General features: G+C 42.9%; 1 protein-coding gene across 2 annotated transcripts in view; it reads right to left on the bottom strand.

Annotated features, from left to right (window-relative positions):
• mad1l1 (mitotic arrest deficient 1 like 1) overlaps window positions 1-18,510 on the bottom strand; it is a 121,075-nt gene that overhangs the window by 70,845 nt on the left and 31,720 nt on the right. For both annotated transcript variants that reach the window (XM_079499401.1, XM_079499402.1), the window contains exons 12-15: window positions 11,972-12,112; window positions 10,536-10,592; window positions 3,688-3,779; window positions 3,127-3,217 (exon numbers count right to left, since the gene is read on the bottom strand). In XM_079499401.1, coding sequence (XP_079355527.1) covers window positions 3,127-3,217; window positions 3,688-3,779; window positions 10,536-10,592; window positions 11,972-12,112 — 381 coding nt within the window. The remainder of the gene's footprint in view (window positions 1-3,126; window positions 3,218-3,687; window positions 3,780-10,535; window positions 10,593-11,971; window positions 12,113-18,510) is intronic.

Raw genomic sequence — 18,510 nt, 5'->3', positions numbered from 1 at the left:
CCAGAGACAAAGATGTGTTAAAAATGTTCGCTTTTAAAGATTTGCACAAATCTTTAATATCAAAATACAATATTGTGTAAATAGCCGAAGACAACCCGTCAAGTTTCGAGCCTGTAGAATCTACAGGCTCGAAACTTGGTGGGTGGTCTTCGGCTATATCATGCATTCTATCATCTATAGTGTAGATGATATAGCATGCTGGCCCCCCAGTATAGGGTCGGAGTGGCTAATGGAGCAAAAAAGACCAGTCCACCGGAGCGGAGGAAATGGTACAGTCATCGCTTTCATCTTTTGTTTAATCTGCCGGGTATGCGGTGGGTCACACAGCAGGGACATTCACTTCATTAGGGAAAAAAGAAACATTAAAAAGCTCAAGTTCAAAAGCGAAACCTGAGGCAACACAACATCATCTCGCTCTCATTCAGCAAGCTATGCTGCCTGACGCTATGCAGCTGCTCTGAAAATAATACAAGTTGCTATACTTTACCCTCCCCTCCCCGGTAGAACACAGTGGAGAACACGGCATCACCAAATTTGGAGTGACACACCTCTGCACTGCTATTGGCTAGGGCAGGGTTCCCCAATTAATTTTCCTCAAGGGCCATATTTTGACTAGGGTACCAGCCTGGGGGCTGTACGTGAAAAATTGGGTTTTTTATGTTTTCATTAATTAATTAAGCTTAGATAGATGTAGAACAGTGGTTCTTGAGGGGGTTCCAGGTGGTCCTCAGCTAAATGATGGAGAGTTGGTAACCAAATGGACCCTTATAGATCTTTAACTCTTGAGAGTGTAAAATGAATTAATTTTCAGGGCAAGACCCCATTTGAAAAAATATGACAGGGCTCTAACAGTGATTCTCATAATAAAGCATGCCCAGTTTGACATGCATAGGCTACTGAACCCCATTTAATGACATTTATATCTGGGACCTCAATGTATTATAACTTTTATTTATTTATTTATATATCGTACAATCATTGTCAACTTAACTCTGAGAGAGTACAAATGGAACCAAATTATGGACCTGTTATGGTCCATTTGTACACTCTCCATTTGTACACTCTGAGTGCCAAAATCCCTTGAATATGATTAAGGATTACTGTCATTATGGTAATCTCACACTTCATATCGCACACACCATACCTGTAACTTTCATTAGGAAAAAAAGAAAAAAAATGTTTTATTTTGTTTTTTTTGCAAAATTCTTCCAAGGGCCACAAGGGGGCGTCTTGTGGGCCGCAAATAGCCTGTGCAAATAGCCCGTGGGCCGCCTATTGGGGAACCCTGGGCTAGGGAAATACAAGGTTCACTCCCACTCCTATGTGTCATTTCCTGGGTCGTTCGCCCAGGCCTTTCATTTTTTTCTTCTTCTTTTGAAACTAAAAGAGGCTACATTCTGTGAGATGTAGAAGAGTCTGTCCGTGTGTGCTGGACCACGGAGGACTCAAAAATCGACTCTTTAAGAGCTGCCCTGATCCACTCACTGCTCAACCTTGATTCCACACACACACACACACACACACACACACACACACACACACACACACACACACACACACACACACACACACACACACACACACACACACACACACACACACACACACACACACACACACACACACACACACACACACACACACACACACACACACACACTCTCTAAATTGCCAATTGCCTAAAGAGTGCCGTTCACGCTTGAAAACCCACAGATTCTTTTACACCACCCGGGTCACGTGTTAAATGGAACGCACACACACTTCATTAAAGTTTCTTCTTGGTGGGCGAGGTTTGGGCACAGCGGGGAGGCCAGGGCGGAACAGGGAAGTTGGCAGCGAGCACGGACTGCAGATTGAAACGCACACAGAAATGTTCTTCAGGCGGAAAATAAATAAAAATAAAAAAACAACTTGCACGCACACACATATGCTCAACACAGCCAATTTAAGAAGAGAGAAATGGGATCAGGTATAATTCAGTTGGCTGAGCAAGTTTGCCAGATGAAAGTGGGCAGGATTAAATGGTTGGTGTGGATGTGTGAAGAATTGTTTCTTAAACTGATCAAATTTGACACCATCTGAAAATATGTTGTGCCATGGACCCCCAGACGAGAAGACTTGTCTAAATCAGTAGTTCTCAAACTTTTCCGTGCCAAGGACATCTTTTCCTCCCAATACTTTCACCAGTGAGTGACATCAGTGGCTCAGGGAGCACTCCGCTAGTAGACTGTGACGGAAACGCGCCGTCTCAAGCTAACTTGAGAGCCGCCGAGTGAGCTAAAGAGTTGTCATGTCGAACGTTGCGAAGTTTGCATGCGCCGACTCAGCGCTGTCCGAGTTGTAACCCAATATATGCCATCAGAATAGCCACCATGCCATGGTGCGCCTGGGAGCCACTAAACAGCCATAACTCCAGCTCCCAGCAGCCGAAAGTCCCCAAACTTGGTGGGTGCCCTTAGACGGCAAATATGGATGGGCATTTGCTGATGAGCATATTTGCTGATGCTCCGTCCCCTCTGTGTTCCTATTGGCTGAGGTTTAAACAGCCATAGCTCCATTTTCAAGCATGCTACAGACTCCATATTTCATCAAAGATGTATTTCATGCATACTTCCGGTTTGTCGGATATCAAAATTAACACATTTAGAACCCCCCCCCCCTCAAGGACATCCTGGTGTGTGTACTGTATGTACATGCCACTAGATTGAGTGTGTCAGAGAGTGATTCTGGGTGCGTGCGAGCGTGCAGCAATATGATGGAATATGATGCATTATATTGCTAGTTAAGACCCATTCTAAAAATCCTTAATCTTATAAAAAATTACCATACTGAAATCAGTCGTGACTAATCCCCTCAGCCAATGAGAGGAGGAGGTTAATAAGCCACGGCTCCCATAACTTTTCCCAACAGACTCCCGCTTGAGTCACACCTGGGTCCAATTGTGCTTGACAAGCTGTCAGATTTGTCTGACGGACGGGCGGTCTGAATCAATCTGCCGTCGGGGTTCGGGTCGGGGTGCCTCTCGGGTTATTAAATTGGTTCCTTTGTGCCCAGGGCGAGTCAATCCATCACGGGGGAGAACAGGCGGGGCCGACATCTCGGCAAAAAGAGAAAAGAAAAACGCACCTGCAGGTTGTTTCTCTCCAGACGCATCTCCAGGATGTTGTTCTGTTCCTCCAAGCGCTGCCGCTCCGACTCCAAGTCTTCAATCTTCAACCTGGACAAGCGCACAAGCGCACACACACGCACACAATGTGTTACAATACTTAAGTTGTAAGGATGATCAATTTTTAGGAGAATGCTGGGAATTCGTCAAAAGTGGCAGATCTACACGCTCACAACGCGTTGTGACGTGCTGTGAGACTGTTATAACGTCAGGTACTCTGACAACGGGTATATAACAGGGTGGGGCCTGCATCCCCTATTTGCATTTGTAGTAGTAGTTTCTCAAACTTTGCTATAACTGTGAGGACATTGAGACCCTCGCAAGTATAGTAATACAAGTACACACGCAGCCATCATGTTAAATGATGACTGTCCTCTGTGTTGACGGTACAGGCTGACAATAGATCCACCGGATAGGATGTCAGGTCTGGGTGGGGTAACATAACCAAGCTTAGCTGTGGGCATCAATCTCTGCTATCTGACAGTGTGTGTGCGTGCGTGCGTGCGTGCGGTGCCCTCTACCTGAGTGAGTTGACTTCCTCTTTGGACACTACAGAGGTGCCATCAGCAACAGAGGCCTGCTGCTTCTTTACCGACTCCAGCTCCGCCTCAACCTGAGAGAGAGAGAGAGAGAGAGAGAGAGAGAGAGAGAGAGAGAGAGAGAGAGAGAGAGAGAGAGAGAGAGAGACAGAGACAGAGACAGAGACAGAGACAGAGAGAGAAGAGAAAGGACAGCGAGTGAAGGAAACGTAAGAGGACGAAAGGTCAACACGTGAAATATTATGCGATTCGTTTTAGGATTGGTTTATTTGTTATGCTTCCAGTGTGTAAGGCAGGTGGGTCTGCAACCTTTCTGAAATTAAGTGCCGTTTTTATTTTCTAGATAGTCGGTGTGCCATGTCAACATACATTGTGATGACACCATCAACAAGTCTAAAACATATTTTGATTGTCCATGGATATAACCTTTTCCCCTTCTTTTTAAATATTTTCTTCTGCATCGTTATAATAGACTCAGAGCAAAAACCCATATCTCCCAGACTCAGTCTCTCCCCAGTCATTGTTCAGGGTTTTAATGAATGTACAATTATGTGCAGGATGTACTGCATTCAAATGTGAGGGCTGTCACGACTATGGTCGTGTGTGTTATGATTAATTATGAATGTTATGAGTTATGAGTGTTATTTTGGATTATAAATATATATATGATTATTTCTAATGATATATTATATTTATATGGTGTTAGTATATATATATGTGTATATGGATTTATTCTAGATGTCTTCTAATATGTATATATACTAGAATTTCGCGGGCCTTCGGCCCGCTCATCCTAACGCGATGCGTCGCAAATGGGAAGAAGGCAATGGCAACCCATGATGTTTTCATTTATGCATTTGCTTGGAAAGCGCAAAGTTGCCAAGCTGGCTGAGTGGCCCTGTTTGGTTTTGTGTATGTGCGTATGAAAGCGAGCATGGCAAGGCGCAGGAACAGTATACTGTACTGTACTGTACTGTACTGTAAGTCTTTGTACTGTACTGTAGTCATGTGTACTGTACTGTACTGTTCTCTGTACTGTTGTATTAGTGTTTTTTTATTATTATTATTATTACATGGATTAATATTCAGATGTACTGTACTGTACTGTTCTCTGTGCTGTTGATATTATAGTTAGTAGTGTTGTGTTATTATTTATTATTATGATTATTATTATTATTACATTGGTTAATATTCTGATGTGAGCTTTCTTTCTGTACTGTACTGTACTCATGTGTACTGTAGTGTTCGCTGTATTGTTGATGTTATTGTTGTTATTAGTGTAGTGTTGTTATTTATTATTATTATTATGATTGAAAGAGCATGGCAAGGCGCAGGAACAGTATACTGTACTGTACTGTACTCATGTGTACTGTACTGTTGTCTGTACTGTTGTTAGTGTTGTGTGCTTATTTATTGTTATTATTATTATTACATGGATTAATATTCTGATGTACTGTACTGTTCTCTGTACTGTTGATATTATAGTTATTAGTGTTGTGTTATTATGTTTTATTATTATTATTATTATTACATGGATTAATATTCTGATGTGAGCTTTCTTTCTGTACTGTACTCATGTGTACTGTACTGTTCTGTGCTGTTGTTATGATTAGTGTAGTGTTGTAATTGTGTATTATTATTATTATTATTAGCGTTTTGTGGCGTGTGTGTGTGTGTGTGTGTCTGCCATTTCAGCTGCATCGCGAGGCGATCCAAAATCCCCCCCCCCCCCCCGCGCACGCACGCACGCACGCACACACACACTGTACGTAGCTGTTTGTTGTTGCAGCGCGCGCGTGTGCGTGTAGTGTTGTTGTTGGTATCCATGTATGCGCTTGGGTTTGTCCCGCTTGTACCACGCCAGGTGTCGACGCGGTCGTGTTAGCATTATGGTAAGTGTCCAAGTTAGAATCAGAGTGTGCGCTGTGTAGTTCTTCTTCTTCTAGTAAACAGAAGCCGTGTGTGTGTCACACCAAAAGTGGTGACCTATAGAATCCTGTACATAGAAGCATCACGCAATCGTCTCCCTCCCTGTGTGGGTCACGTGGTGGGCTGTGAGCCAATGGGAGAGGGAATGTAGTGTTGCCAGGTCCGCGTATTGTAAGCGAGTGGTAGTGTGTGTAAGTAGCGTGTTGAATGGCATTTTTTTTGTGCTTGTTTTCATAGACGTGGCAACAAATTAGGCGGGGGGTGTCGGTGCTTGTGGCGTGTTTGTGTTTATTATTGATATTGATGTTGTTTGCGAGTGTGGACGGGAGCCGGCTCTAGTGGCAGTGCGATGACAGTTTTTACGCGGCTGGTGTCGAGTGTGGCCGTGCGGCGCGACATGAGGAGATAGGGAACCAACGACGCGGAGGGTAAGTGTGTGACGTGTTAGTGTGTTGTTGCAGTGTGTGTTGCAGCGTGTTGCAGCGTGTCAGTGACGTAGTAGCTGGTGCCTTTTGTTCCTGTGCGTGCGCTTGGGCACATGTTTTCAATTGTAATATAGGATATATACCTATACAAAGCAGCAGTTATGAACATGTATTAGACTAAATCTCCTCCCATGCAGTTGGATGGCCGAGTATATTAATGGGTCTTCAGACAGTGTGATCGTCACCCGCTGTGTGTCTGGGTATTCCTGTTGGCCATGACCGTGGAGGCCTGATCAACCTCCCCGATTGGCTGACGGTCACGTGAGGGAGCTAACGGCCGTAGCTCTCACGTCTACTAAGCCCATTCACCCCCAGACAGTCACTGGGGAAACATCATCCAGGGTCTTTCCCCCATCCGTCGTACTGCTAACTGTTAACTAACTGTTTTGCCTTATTTTGTGTTGAACCTTTGATTAAGAGTTATTCCCTTCGGAAAGGAATAACTCTGTTTGTTTTGATATCCGTTGATTGTCTTTTCTTTTATAGTTAAGAGCCATTTATTGTACTGATTATCGATTATATTATTTATTCAAACCTTAATTATGAATAAATACTTGCATTAGACCTTAGTTTCCGTGTCTCCTCCATATGTTGCATTGCCTTGTACCCCTAGACAATTGGGTTTTGTAACAGGGACTTCATTTATTTGATTGATGTGTTTTTTAAAACACAAATCTTCTCTTCTGGGGGTCCCTGTCACAAAACATTTTCACATGGGGGTCCACGGCCAAATACATCATTTTGGTGGTCTTTTGGCACGAAAAGGTTTAAGAAGCAGAGATGCTTCTCACATTGCAGAGAGAAATCCACATGATCATCGCTTCCATTTCAGCCCTGAATCTGATCATCACCTTATTCCTCCTCATCAGACAGACGGACAAACAGATCAATACCGTCATGTCCCTCATCAATCTATCCAACCAGCCCTGCTGTTCTGTTCTCCTCTAATGTATCCACGCTGTTCCAATACGCTGCTCGTCTGACCTCTAACGTTTCCTTCACTCGATGTGTTAAGGCCAAGCAAAATAATAGTTTGGTCTCCGGTTGGCTGTCATTTTTGGGCTGAGTCGGTAGGGAATTTATTTTAAATTTTTAATATATATATTATTATTTTTCGCGGAAGGATGGGTCGCAAGGAATGTATTTTATTTTATTTAAAAAATATATATTATTTTTTTCCCCTACGGCAATGATGGATAGGCTTCTTTTTTAATAACTTCAATATTTGCCCGAGTATAGCTAGCTAGTGCTACAGGTTAAAAGACAAAAAACATAGCTAACGTTAGCTAGCTAGCTCACACACACTACACAGTAGAGCTCTTCATGGATCCAAAAAAATGGTTCCGAAATCCAAAATAAATCTGTGACATTCCGAGAGACCTGACCCAGCCAGGCAGACATACATGTGGACAGACAGAGAGAGAGAGGGGTTCCCTACAGATTGCGGCTGCAGTAGAGGGTGAGAGAAAAAAAAAGTCTCTTGGAATATTAAGGCGCGACACTCAATGCACTTATAAACAGCTCCTACTTTGCCCTCTTCTTTATCCACGTGTGGGGAATGGGATAACACTGTTGTCGGGATCCGTATATAAAGTATAATTGCACGCCGGTGTTTTCATTCAAATCAGCGCAAGACAAACCAGTACACAGTAACATCAACTGTCAATCCACCCGTCGTGCTCTCCGGGATGGAGAAGCCGACTTTTCTCTCTCGTAGTAGCCTATAAGTCGACTACGTCGTTAAACAACTTGAAAAACGTTGGCTTTGGGTAGGTGTAGGCTACGTTTTGTTGGGCTGCATATATCCATATATAAAGACCTTTTATATGGAGTGACTCGGTCGGATTTTGACTTCTTCCCTCCACCAAATGCCAATAAAATCAAATGGGTCGCACATATTTAATAGAGTCGGTCGGCAACCGGAGACCAATGTATTATTATTATTATTTGAAAAGGGCATTGGCATAAAAAACCCAATTAAAACATGGGGGCAAAAAGCCTATGAGGCTAAAACCAGAATTGCTAACCGAATGCTATATTGAAAAAGGAAAGTCCTCACATGAAAGCATCAATAGTGTGGACTGAAGCTCTTACATCTATTGTTGGGATATATTTGGTGCATTTCTCCCATTTTTCAAAGAATAGTCTCTTGCAATCTAGTTTCCCCATTACTCACATATCTCCTCCGCAATGTTCAGCCACTACTCGGGGGCCGTATCCAACATGGCAGCTATGCAAACAAACGCAAAATGTAATTTGCGGCTAAACGTAATTTTTTTTAAATATTTGAAGTCAGAAATAGACAATGCAGTAACCAAATATTGATTCTATTCAATCTATTCCATCACACTTCCCGTTGTTTTCCGAGGTGACACGTTGCACTGGACGCAATAAATGTTTGGACTGCTTTCATTACCGTAAGCAATGAAATACTTTTCTTTGTTACTTTTGGGTCATTCTTTTTTAATTATTATTACATAGCCGTGTAATAAGTGGGATAATTGACATCGAGCTGTGGTCATTGTTGAGAAATAACCCCCTGCGGGGTGATGAAGATATCTCAACAATGACCAGCTCGCCATCAATAATACCTTGCATATTGTCCAGTGTCAGGTTTCCTCAAATGGAAGTATCAATAGTTTGTAACGCAATGAAATTGTAGATTGGCTGTTTTATTGTAATTTTTCAAAAATAATTTGAAATCCATTTAATTTTCTCCTATAATGACATGACCAAAATATGGGACACCAGTGATCAGTGCCTGTACAAATGGACCCATTAGCATTCATTTGGTTACATTTTGTACACTCGAGTACACCGAGTAAATTTAGCACTTTACAGTATGTCTCTGTTGGGTGGAAACGTTATGTCCAAAAGTGTTACTTTTCAGGATTCAAATAAGAGGGTATGCGTGTGACATCATCATCAAACCCGGAAGTTATGCAGGAATGCCTACTGAGTGGCAAAAAACTACTTTCTGGCCTTGACAACCCATACATCCAAACAGAAACGTCCTATCTGATTGCATTAAACAACATTAGAGAATGTTAAACTCACTTTGCATGTTGCTTTGCCACTCGATGTGGCATTCACTTTAAGCATGCGCATACCCTCTATTGCAACAGTAGCAGATCCAAAAGCTCAAAACTCCAGCTTGAAGATCTGCTACTTTTGACGCTTTTGTGTGACGATGTATTCTGATCAATTTGTGCGCTCATTCGCAAAAAGAAAATCACACCTGTGTGAAGTGAGTGGTGTGGGGGTCCGCGGAAGTTCCAGAAACACAGGAAGGCGGCCAGGGTGCTGGCCCGGTTCCGGCGAGCCGCCCCGTGTCCGAAACAGTGGAGAAATGACAGTGACTGTACTGTCACTGTACTGTAACACCCCAAGTCATATACAGTAAATATATATATGTGTGTGTGTGTGTGTGTGTGTGTGTGTGTGTGTGTGTGTGTGTGTGTGTGTGTGTGTGTGTGTGTGTGTGTGTGTGTGTGTGTGTGTGTGTTAGGCTGCGTAACGGTCAGTGACACTTGGTTGTGAAAACCAACCAAACTATTTTTGTGATCGGACGGACAGACCCAGCCAGCCAGGCACCCAGGGACACACATAGCTGTCTATATGAGTGGTAGCACCACTCAAAAACACTTGTGTGAAGTGAGGGGCGCTCTTATCATCATACATCATCACATTCCGGCCAATCACAATAGGCATCCTCACTTTTCTGTCCTCACATTTTGAGCTAACACAAACATTAAATGCCATTGACAATGAATGTACGCAATATGTGTCTGAGCAAATCGGCTGTCGGTATGTCTGTCAGTATGTCGGTGGAAAGTAACCCTTGGGTACCCCTCACTTCACACAGGTGTGATTTTTATCCTCAAATCCGTGGTACACACAAACACAGAAAGCTGGCTATGGGGTACACACATTGCTCAGCCAATCAAATCATCGCTATGAGGTCCAGACGAACACACAAAGCTGGGCATAGGAGGCGAGTAGCGCCCGTCAAAAAATACACAAAAAGTTTAAAACATGAAGATAAGAGGTTTCTGCCCGACAGCAACGATCTCATAGTGTCTGCTCATCGTCAGCGTCTTGGTCTTAAGACAGGAGAGGTAATTATACTGCTCCATCCAGACAGGTTGGATTCCACGCGTCAATTCTCATCGGCGCGGCCGGGGTTGACGTCTCCCCGGCAACAACGGACACGCTGTGCTGGCTGCTGGGAGAGGGCGAGAGGCCACGCGCAGAGAGAGAACGAGAAAGAGAGAGAGCGTGTGTGTCTCAGAGATCAAGGGTAGGTTTCTGATTAGCTATAAATGTGCAGAGCTTTAGGTGTAGCACGTAACGCCCAATACTGTAGCTCAGAGGCATGAGACTGTTTGTGCGTGCGTGCGTGCGTGTTTTACTAACAGTTTGGAGTTGCAGTTTGAGGGATCCTGTCTCTTCCTGTGCTTTGGTTAACTGGGCCTGTGGAAGGAGAGAGGGAGAGAGATTGATTCCATTTTTCTACCCACTATATATCATTGCAAAATGTTATACAGCCGCTTACGCTTAGTAAAGCAGGCCTATTATTCTAGTATCATTTTAAACGTGCTGTGGCAACAATGTTAACATGTTAACATACGTTTTCCTGTGCCAGTAAAGCCTCTTTGAATTGAGCTATAGGGCATAGCAGTGGGGGCCATTTTGTGGTGCCACAGATAGAAAACCCACTATTAAACTGTGGCACCACAACATGGAATTTCCAGTTGCACCTTTAAGTTATTTTTAGAGAGACAGAGAAAAGTGGACAGAGGAACGTCGCCTGAAAATAATTGATCTTTTGGGCAACATCGTCCGGCAATAGCGGGCGATTAGGCGATAGCCAATGAAATTCTTGTTTTGCTCGCCGTTGTTCTCCCGCTGTTAAAACGCACTGTTAGTGCCACAGGTCCGTGACATTACGTTCTACGAAACTACTAGATGAAATGAAGGTCAAGCTTCTGCTGGGCACGTATCTGGTTCCTCATGTCAGAACACACGCATCTAATATTATGAAACCTCCTTATGTCCAAAACTGTTACTTTTCTAGATTAAATTTAAAAACCAGCTAAATCTGAAGAGCTACAACCTCAAAACGTTTAGAGCTTGAGGATCAGCTACTTGTGATGCTTGTGTGACGCTATAGTAGGGCTGTGAATCTTTGGTTGTCCCACGATTCGATTCAGATTCTTCGGGTCACGATTCGATTAAAAATGTATCTATTAAAAAAAGATTTTGTCCGATTCAAAAGCAATATTTTCACCCCATTCAAAACGGTTATCTATTCGAAACTATTCTCTTAACTTCTGACTGAGTCTTTCTCACTCATGAGTTATCAGAACAATACATTAAAGTCAAAACTGCTGTAAAATAAATGCAATTGGTAGGGTTAGGCTAGCTGGTAGTAAAAATGCACACATGCATGGTATGCAGAAACCCATAATGTATTGCACAGGTACTGTTGAACTCACTAACTTCTGTTAGTGTACAGAGACTCACACTAAAGAGTTGCCTTGATGCAAGTAATATTAACGAGTGTCTGTCAACGAGGGTCAGCTGGACAGTGACACACACCTCAGCTGTGCTGAACTGAAGTGACAGGCGTCACTTGAATATGACTTAAGTTAAGACATGATAATGTTTACTGTGATTATGGTAAGCTTACACAAACACCCCAAAAATATATATAATTTGAATTGAACGATCAAGTAGAGTGTTAATTAACATGTACAGGGGGGGGAAAAAAAACACAAAAAGTTACAAGATATCACCCAGCTCTACAGCATGGTGTGAGACAGACATGCTGTATACACGTGTGTGTGTACCTCCATCTCGGTGTGGTGGCTCTGGGTCTTGTGCAGTGTTTCCTCTGCCTCGCGGAGCCTCTTGTTGAGCTGTGGTGAGTATTCATTGGGGGCCAGCTCACTGTCGTAGGACTCTAGGATGGCACGCATTCCATCACGCTCCTGACACACAAACACACACACACTTTGTAATGTTTTTTAACCGTAAGCCTAAAACCGAAAAAATTATTGCTGATCTACAAGCATGTAGATATAGTGTAGATAGTGTGCTTGTGGATCAGCTATTTTTCACCCATAAACCCGGCCACATTTTCTTCTTGTGAAGACTAGGAAAATGGTCCTCAAAAAGTCTCCATTTCTAATATTCTACTATACTTGTGAGGACATTTGGTCCTCACAAGTAATAGTAATGCAAACAAACACACTCACACACACACACACAATTGAATGCATACATTCATTCATTCATATAATTGTACCAAACCAAATCAGTGGCACATATTGACACATTTCACTAAAAGCCAAACGGTGGAACCGAATGTCTTTCCGTTCATCAGACATGTGATTGATAGTAGCGTTTATGTGTGTGTTTGTGGTGGTGTGCCTGTGTGTCAACTAAAACACATCAAGGTCCTCTCTAATGTTGTCCCTAATGTGCCTTATCGCATTTTACACGATCAGTAAACGTGCCAGACAATGCATACTATGTGAATTAAGCATGAAGCATTGTGGGAAGGGGGGGGGGTCTCATCTAGGGAATAAGTCAAGCAAAAAATAAAAAGGAGGGGGAGGGGGTCTTGTATTCATTCCTGTTCCCCTTCCCTGCAACAAATCACATCAAATGGCGACCAGTCCCCAGTAAACAAACTGGAGAGCTGATAATTAAATCACAAGTCATGACAGACAAATGTGTTTACAAATGAAGCGTTACGTTGTCTCATCTCCACCATCAGGCCTTCTGACCCGCGTGCGCGCTTGCGTGCACGCGCGCACACACGTGCACGCGCGCGCGCACACACACACACACACACACACACACACACACACACACACACACACACACACACACACACACACACACACACACACACACACACACACACACACACACACACACACACACACACACACACACACACACACACACACACACACACACACACACACACACAGTGTATTCAGCAGTGGTGCGGCACAATTTAAATTCATGTATTGTATTTATTTTAAATGGCTGTGTGTCAAGGTTTCCGTTAGCCGGCCACTGACCGATAAAGCGTTTAATTGGCAGTTAATTATAAACACCACCGGCCGCCCTGGCCAACTGGAAAATGCAGTTATTAGTCTTTTGTATCATTTAAGCCTAGTATTATTTGGATAAGGTAACACAACATTGCAATACAGTTAACAACCATTAAAAGATACTAAATCATTTAAAGTTTGCATCATGACTTAGTGTCAGTGTGGTTTAATTCCCGACAGCCTGGTGCTAGTGTGCGCTGCAGTTATATCTGATAGATCAGCCTATTCGCTGCCGCACATTGAAGATATCAGTTAATCAGTATGTCTGATATTTGCAATGTGCAGCACCGCCATGAGGCGAAGCACAAATCAAGCTTTACACCTAGATATAGTGGGGCATCTGAGCAAGAGAGGAAACAACAGATTCACCTCTGAACTGTATGAGACTTGGCACTGGCAGGTCCTTTGTGCTAGTGGCCCTGAGGATTTACAATGAGACGCACAATGGCGAGCGGCCATTGTGCCAGATCAACCGTAACATAACATAACATGAAACAATCAGTAACATTATGAAATACATCTTTGTGATGTCAGAGATGTACTTCAAAATGTTACTGATATATTATGATATATTAATGACATAGTAAAATGTTGAAAATGAGTGGTATTCACCTTTAAGTTATACTTTGTCGCACAACAGTGTCGTACACAAATAGATGATTGTGTATTCGGTATGTTATTCGGAGAAAACAGAGTCGTGTTGTATCACCCATAACTTTGATAATGTTTTGTCAAACAACAGCTAACTTCATATGCTTCATCACAATAGCATTTGACTCAACTTTGCAGCAAACACATTCATGTCATAGGAATATGCAAGGGAAAATCTGTCTTGATACAAAGATGGTAGCGTCTAGGCCGGAGCCATATCTGCTTTACGTAGGTGGCTGCCTCTTCAGGAGGATCAGTAGTCTTGCGTGGCCATACTGTTGCCTCTCGCAATTTTCAAATGCTTCCGTCATACAGTCTGGAGAACGGAAGCTCTTTCCATGAGTAAGTGATAAAGAGGATGTGACGCATCCTCTCACTTAGTGCAGCAGCCAAAACAAGTCCTACTCTAAGCAAAACAACGTGTCGATTGTTCTTCTTTCACTGGTTTAGTTGGTGTTCTCTTCTTTCACTGCTTTTTTCAGGGTCATTTCTTCTTTTACTAGTTTTGTCGGTGTTAATTCCATGATACATTAATGTGTTAAACTATCCTCGTCGCGCATAAATAACATGAATCTCCCGCTCGTATGACTCTATGCTTCTCTCTCGTTTGTGTTACCAATGGGACTACAGTTCCGTGAGCACCGCGTCGTGACTCGTGATTGGTCGAACACCTTTCCGGTCTGAGCAGCAGAGACAGCTTCCCTTACTTGGCTCATGGGAGCTGTAGTTCCAGACTCTATAGAGCATTTGGAGATTGTGGAATAGTTGTCTGGCTAGGATATCAGAAGTGGTTTACATTTCAAAACTTGTGACCCAATCGTCACAAGCCACACAATCTTGCCAGCATTCTGACACCAACATGGCTGGAGAGAAATCAGGAAGAAAATCTATTATACTAAATCTACTATTGACCTTTTCTGTCCCAGCAATGCACTCTCGCGAGATCTAGCACCAGTAAATATAGGATGTTCGGGAGATCTGCGAGATCAATGACTATTTGTGTACCATTTTGCACCCAGTGGTGACAATTGAGATGGCGGATCTTCCTATAGAAGTATGTGCTGCTTTGAAATTAAAATGTTTGATAACCATGCACTGCCTTAACTGTATGGGTGAGGGTCATGGTGACGGCCTGTGACAGCTGTATGGGCGAGGGTCATGGTGACGGCCTGTGACAGCTGTATGGGCAAGGGTCATGGCTCTCCCACAGAGAGATATTAACATAATTTCCCATAAAGAACCAAGAAGAACACGTAGAAGCAGAAACAAAGTTATTGAATAAACGGGGCAGGGCACTTGAACACGTAATGTAATTATTTGACAATTCAGATCTCAACCCCACGGGGCTCACATCCACTTCTGTTGTTTATTATTATGTTTTGCTTTGGGCCCATCTTGAACCTTTGAGTGTTTGTGATTGTTCTGCATGATGAGTGGTTGGCTGTTGTTTAATGAATGTCAATTATTTTTAAGATTGTACTTTTGCTTGCACTGAATATGTAAACTGGAAAGACATGTATCATTACTTTGAATCCCAGCAAGTTGCTACTTGCTGGGATATATATATATTGTGCGTGTGCGCACGTGCGTGTGTGTGGGTGTGTGTGATTGTGTATGAGCATGTGCGCGAGAGTGTGTGTGCGAGCGCGCGTGTGTGTATTTATGTATAGGTATGACCCATGAACACTTACTGTTGTTTGTATTGTTATTTATAAATTATCTTTCTTCTTTTCAGCCATTTTCTCTTGTTCAATGTCAATAATTTCACTCTCATGCAATAAAGACTCTTGAATGCTGACTGGAGAAAAGTTGAGGCCTCAGCGAGAGAGCGAGAGAGAGAGAGAGAGAGAGAGAGAGAGAGACATATGTGCACACAGCACCGACACGGCACAAATGGACCCTGAATATACCCACTAACATCCCATATTTCCTCCGTTCAATTCGGAGCAAGGGTGAGTCAGCATTTCCTCCCCACCCCTGCTTGAGCTAATAAAGTCAGAGCTCTGTGGAACAGTGCCAGGGGAGAGCCAGTTCATTTGTGCTGCTTTGCGAACACAAAGCCAGTGTTCCATTCTCATCCCCAAACTGAGGTCCCGGGGGAGGCCCAAGGTGGTAGGGTCAGCTCTGGCCAAAACAAGTTTCAATGAGAGGATTAGAGAGAGAGAGAGAGAGAGAGAGAGAGAGAGAGAAGGATTATGACAATTTCCTCCTGCTGAAGGCAAGCAAGGTGATGTGTGACTTCAAGAAATATCACCATTATAAAAAATCGATATGATCGATATCGATTCAGGACTCCTGCAATTAATCAAAAAAGCAATTAATCGGTGGCATCCTTAATGCATGTGCATTAATGCGTACGTGTATAAAGCCGCTTCTCTATCATTCAAGTTACAGTAATATTGGTTTCGATATATATATATATATTCGGTTAATTGTCCGGCCCTAATGAAGGCCATGGGAGATACAGTAAAGAAATCTGCCTTATCTTCCACCACAAAGGGCCGAAGCTCAGGAACAAATGTCAAAGCTCGTCGGAGATTGATATGAACAAACTACAAACGATGCTGTGTTAACAACCTTTGCTGAGGATCCCCTGAACCCCCCACTTTGAGAACCAATGCATTAGAAAAATGTTACTGGCGTGATTTGACCTGAACACTGTGTTGAAATCATAGTAGCAATTGTATTAGCTCAGAGGCTAGAATTTGAAAACAACATGATTAGATGAAGAGCAACTTAATCAGCGTGAAGTGTCAGCCTCTGTCACTGTTCATTAGAGCATACAACTAAAAGCTGTATGAATTCCTCCTTCAATGAATGAATGTTGGATGGAGTTCAGTTTAAAACCGGTCTGTAATTTTAGATTTTAGCCTTGACTATTCAAAAATAGCAGATATACAAGCTCACAGAGTATCACTATGTGCCAGTGCTGCGAGCTTGTACGTACCTATTTTTGAACATTTTCGAAAAAGCTTGTGTTTGAGCCTCAGGTCTTAACTCATTGCTTGCGAATGACAAGATTTATCATACTTCCAAGGCTCACATTGCAATTGACAAGATTTTCGTCATGATGTGTTTTTAGTGGTTTAGGGCAGAGGGCGCTATACGTGAATGATCCCAGGATCAACGAAGAAGTGTACACCCAGAAATCATGTGATCACAAAACAATTCGGCTGGTTTAGGATAATGCTAAAATATTCATAAAAATCCACTTTGATGGTTTTGGGCGTAAACAAGCCACATTCAACAGCCCATAACTATGGAGCGGTGGCAGTTTTTTACCAGACTCTAAAAGACTTTACTACATCTTTCAAAACGGTATGACCTACAAGAGCAATACGGCTGCCGTGTGTGTGTGTGTGTGTGTGTGTGTGTGTGTGCTCTCGCGCACGTGAGCGCACACGTGCGTGCGCTTGTGTGACCCTTTGGACATTTACAGTCTATTAAAAGTGTAATGAAATTCACACAGTTTATCTAAATAAAAATCTGTGACTTCCTCACTGATAACAGCTCTAATTTTAAATACATCAGAGAGAGAGCGAGAGAGAGAGCGAGCGAGAGCGAGAGAGACACATGATAAACCGAATAAAGGGCAGGGAAGATAAATCTGTCATTACCCTTTTCATCATTTTCTGTTACGTTTGAGTAAAAAGGGAAAAATTGCTTTTGGTCAACTGTATCTAACGTGCTTAGACAAAATGCCACTATGCCTCTATTAGGAGTGTGTGTGTGTGTGTGTGTGTGTGTGTGTGTGTCTGTTCGTTCGTGTCCAATAAGGGACACAATGTGCGTGTGCGCGCACAGCAATGCCCTCTAAGAAAGAGAGATGACATTGACATAATTGATTGCAATTTCAAATCCCAGCACTTTATAATCCATCCAATTGTGGGACCAATGAGAATGTTAATTCCAGTCAATTTGTATGGGTCACGACTCGAGTGAAAATCCCATTTCTTTTCCTATATTTAAAAATGTAGATTGTTTTATAAATACTTTCTTTTTTTTTCACGACACTGACCTCATCTAACCCTGGATAACCATACATGGAGAAGACTGGATCATCACCTAGATCTGCATACTGTATACAGCATGGAGCCGGCCAGCAACTCTACATCTGACCTCAAACCCTTAGATCACCATATATGGAACTGACGACATTCCATACGTTGATCCTTCCCACCCGTCCTTCCTGTTCCGACATTCAACATGTTGGTCTGACCTCGTCAAACCCTGTACACTCAAGACACGCTCCATATATGGCCAGTACAGAATTCATTCCATATGTTGATCTGACCCCTCATGCCAAAGCGCCAGCGCTCGCCCAGCAATCTGCCGTCACCCAGACCTTGATTCCCTTTAGCTTTTTTTACGCTTGTGTTGTCGCGCCCCTCTTGAGCGGACCTGGAGCACACCTGTCGTTGATGCAGGCGACAACATCTGCGTTAATCGATGACCGTCTTAAAGTACCTTTAGAGTTATTAAAAAGGTCTAAAAAAGGTAGTTAAATTGTCACTTTAGAAATATGCAGATACTGTACTCTGTATACACTGGGCACCGCGCCTCAAGCCTGAGGTGAGCTATAGTCTGGTGCGTCTCAGAGGCAGGACTGA

The sequence above is a fragment of the Electrona antarctica genome (assembly GCF_951216825.1).
Source record: "Electrona antarctica genome assembly, chromosome: 4".
NCBI lineage: Eukaryota > Metazoa > Chordata > Actinopteri > Myctophiformes > Myctophidae > Electrona > Electrona antarctica.
This window is presented reverse-complemented; position numbering and strand designations above follow the sequence as displayed.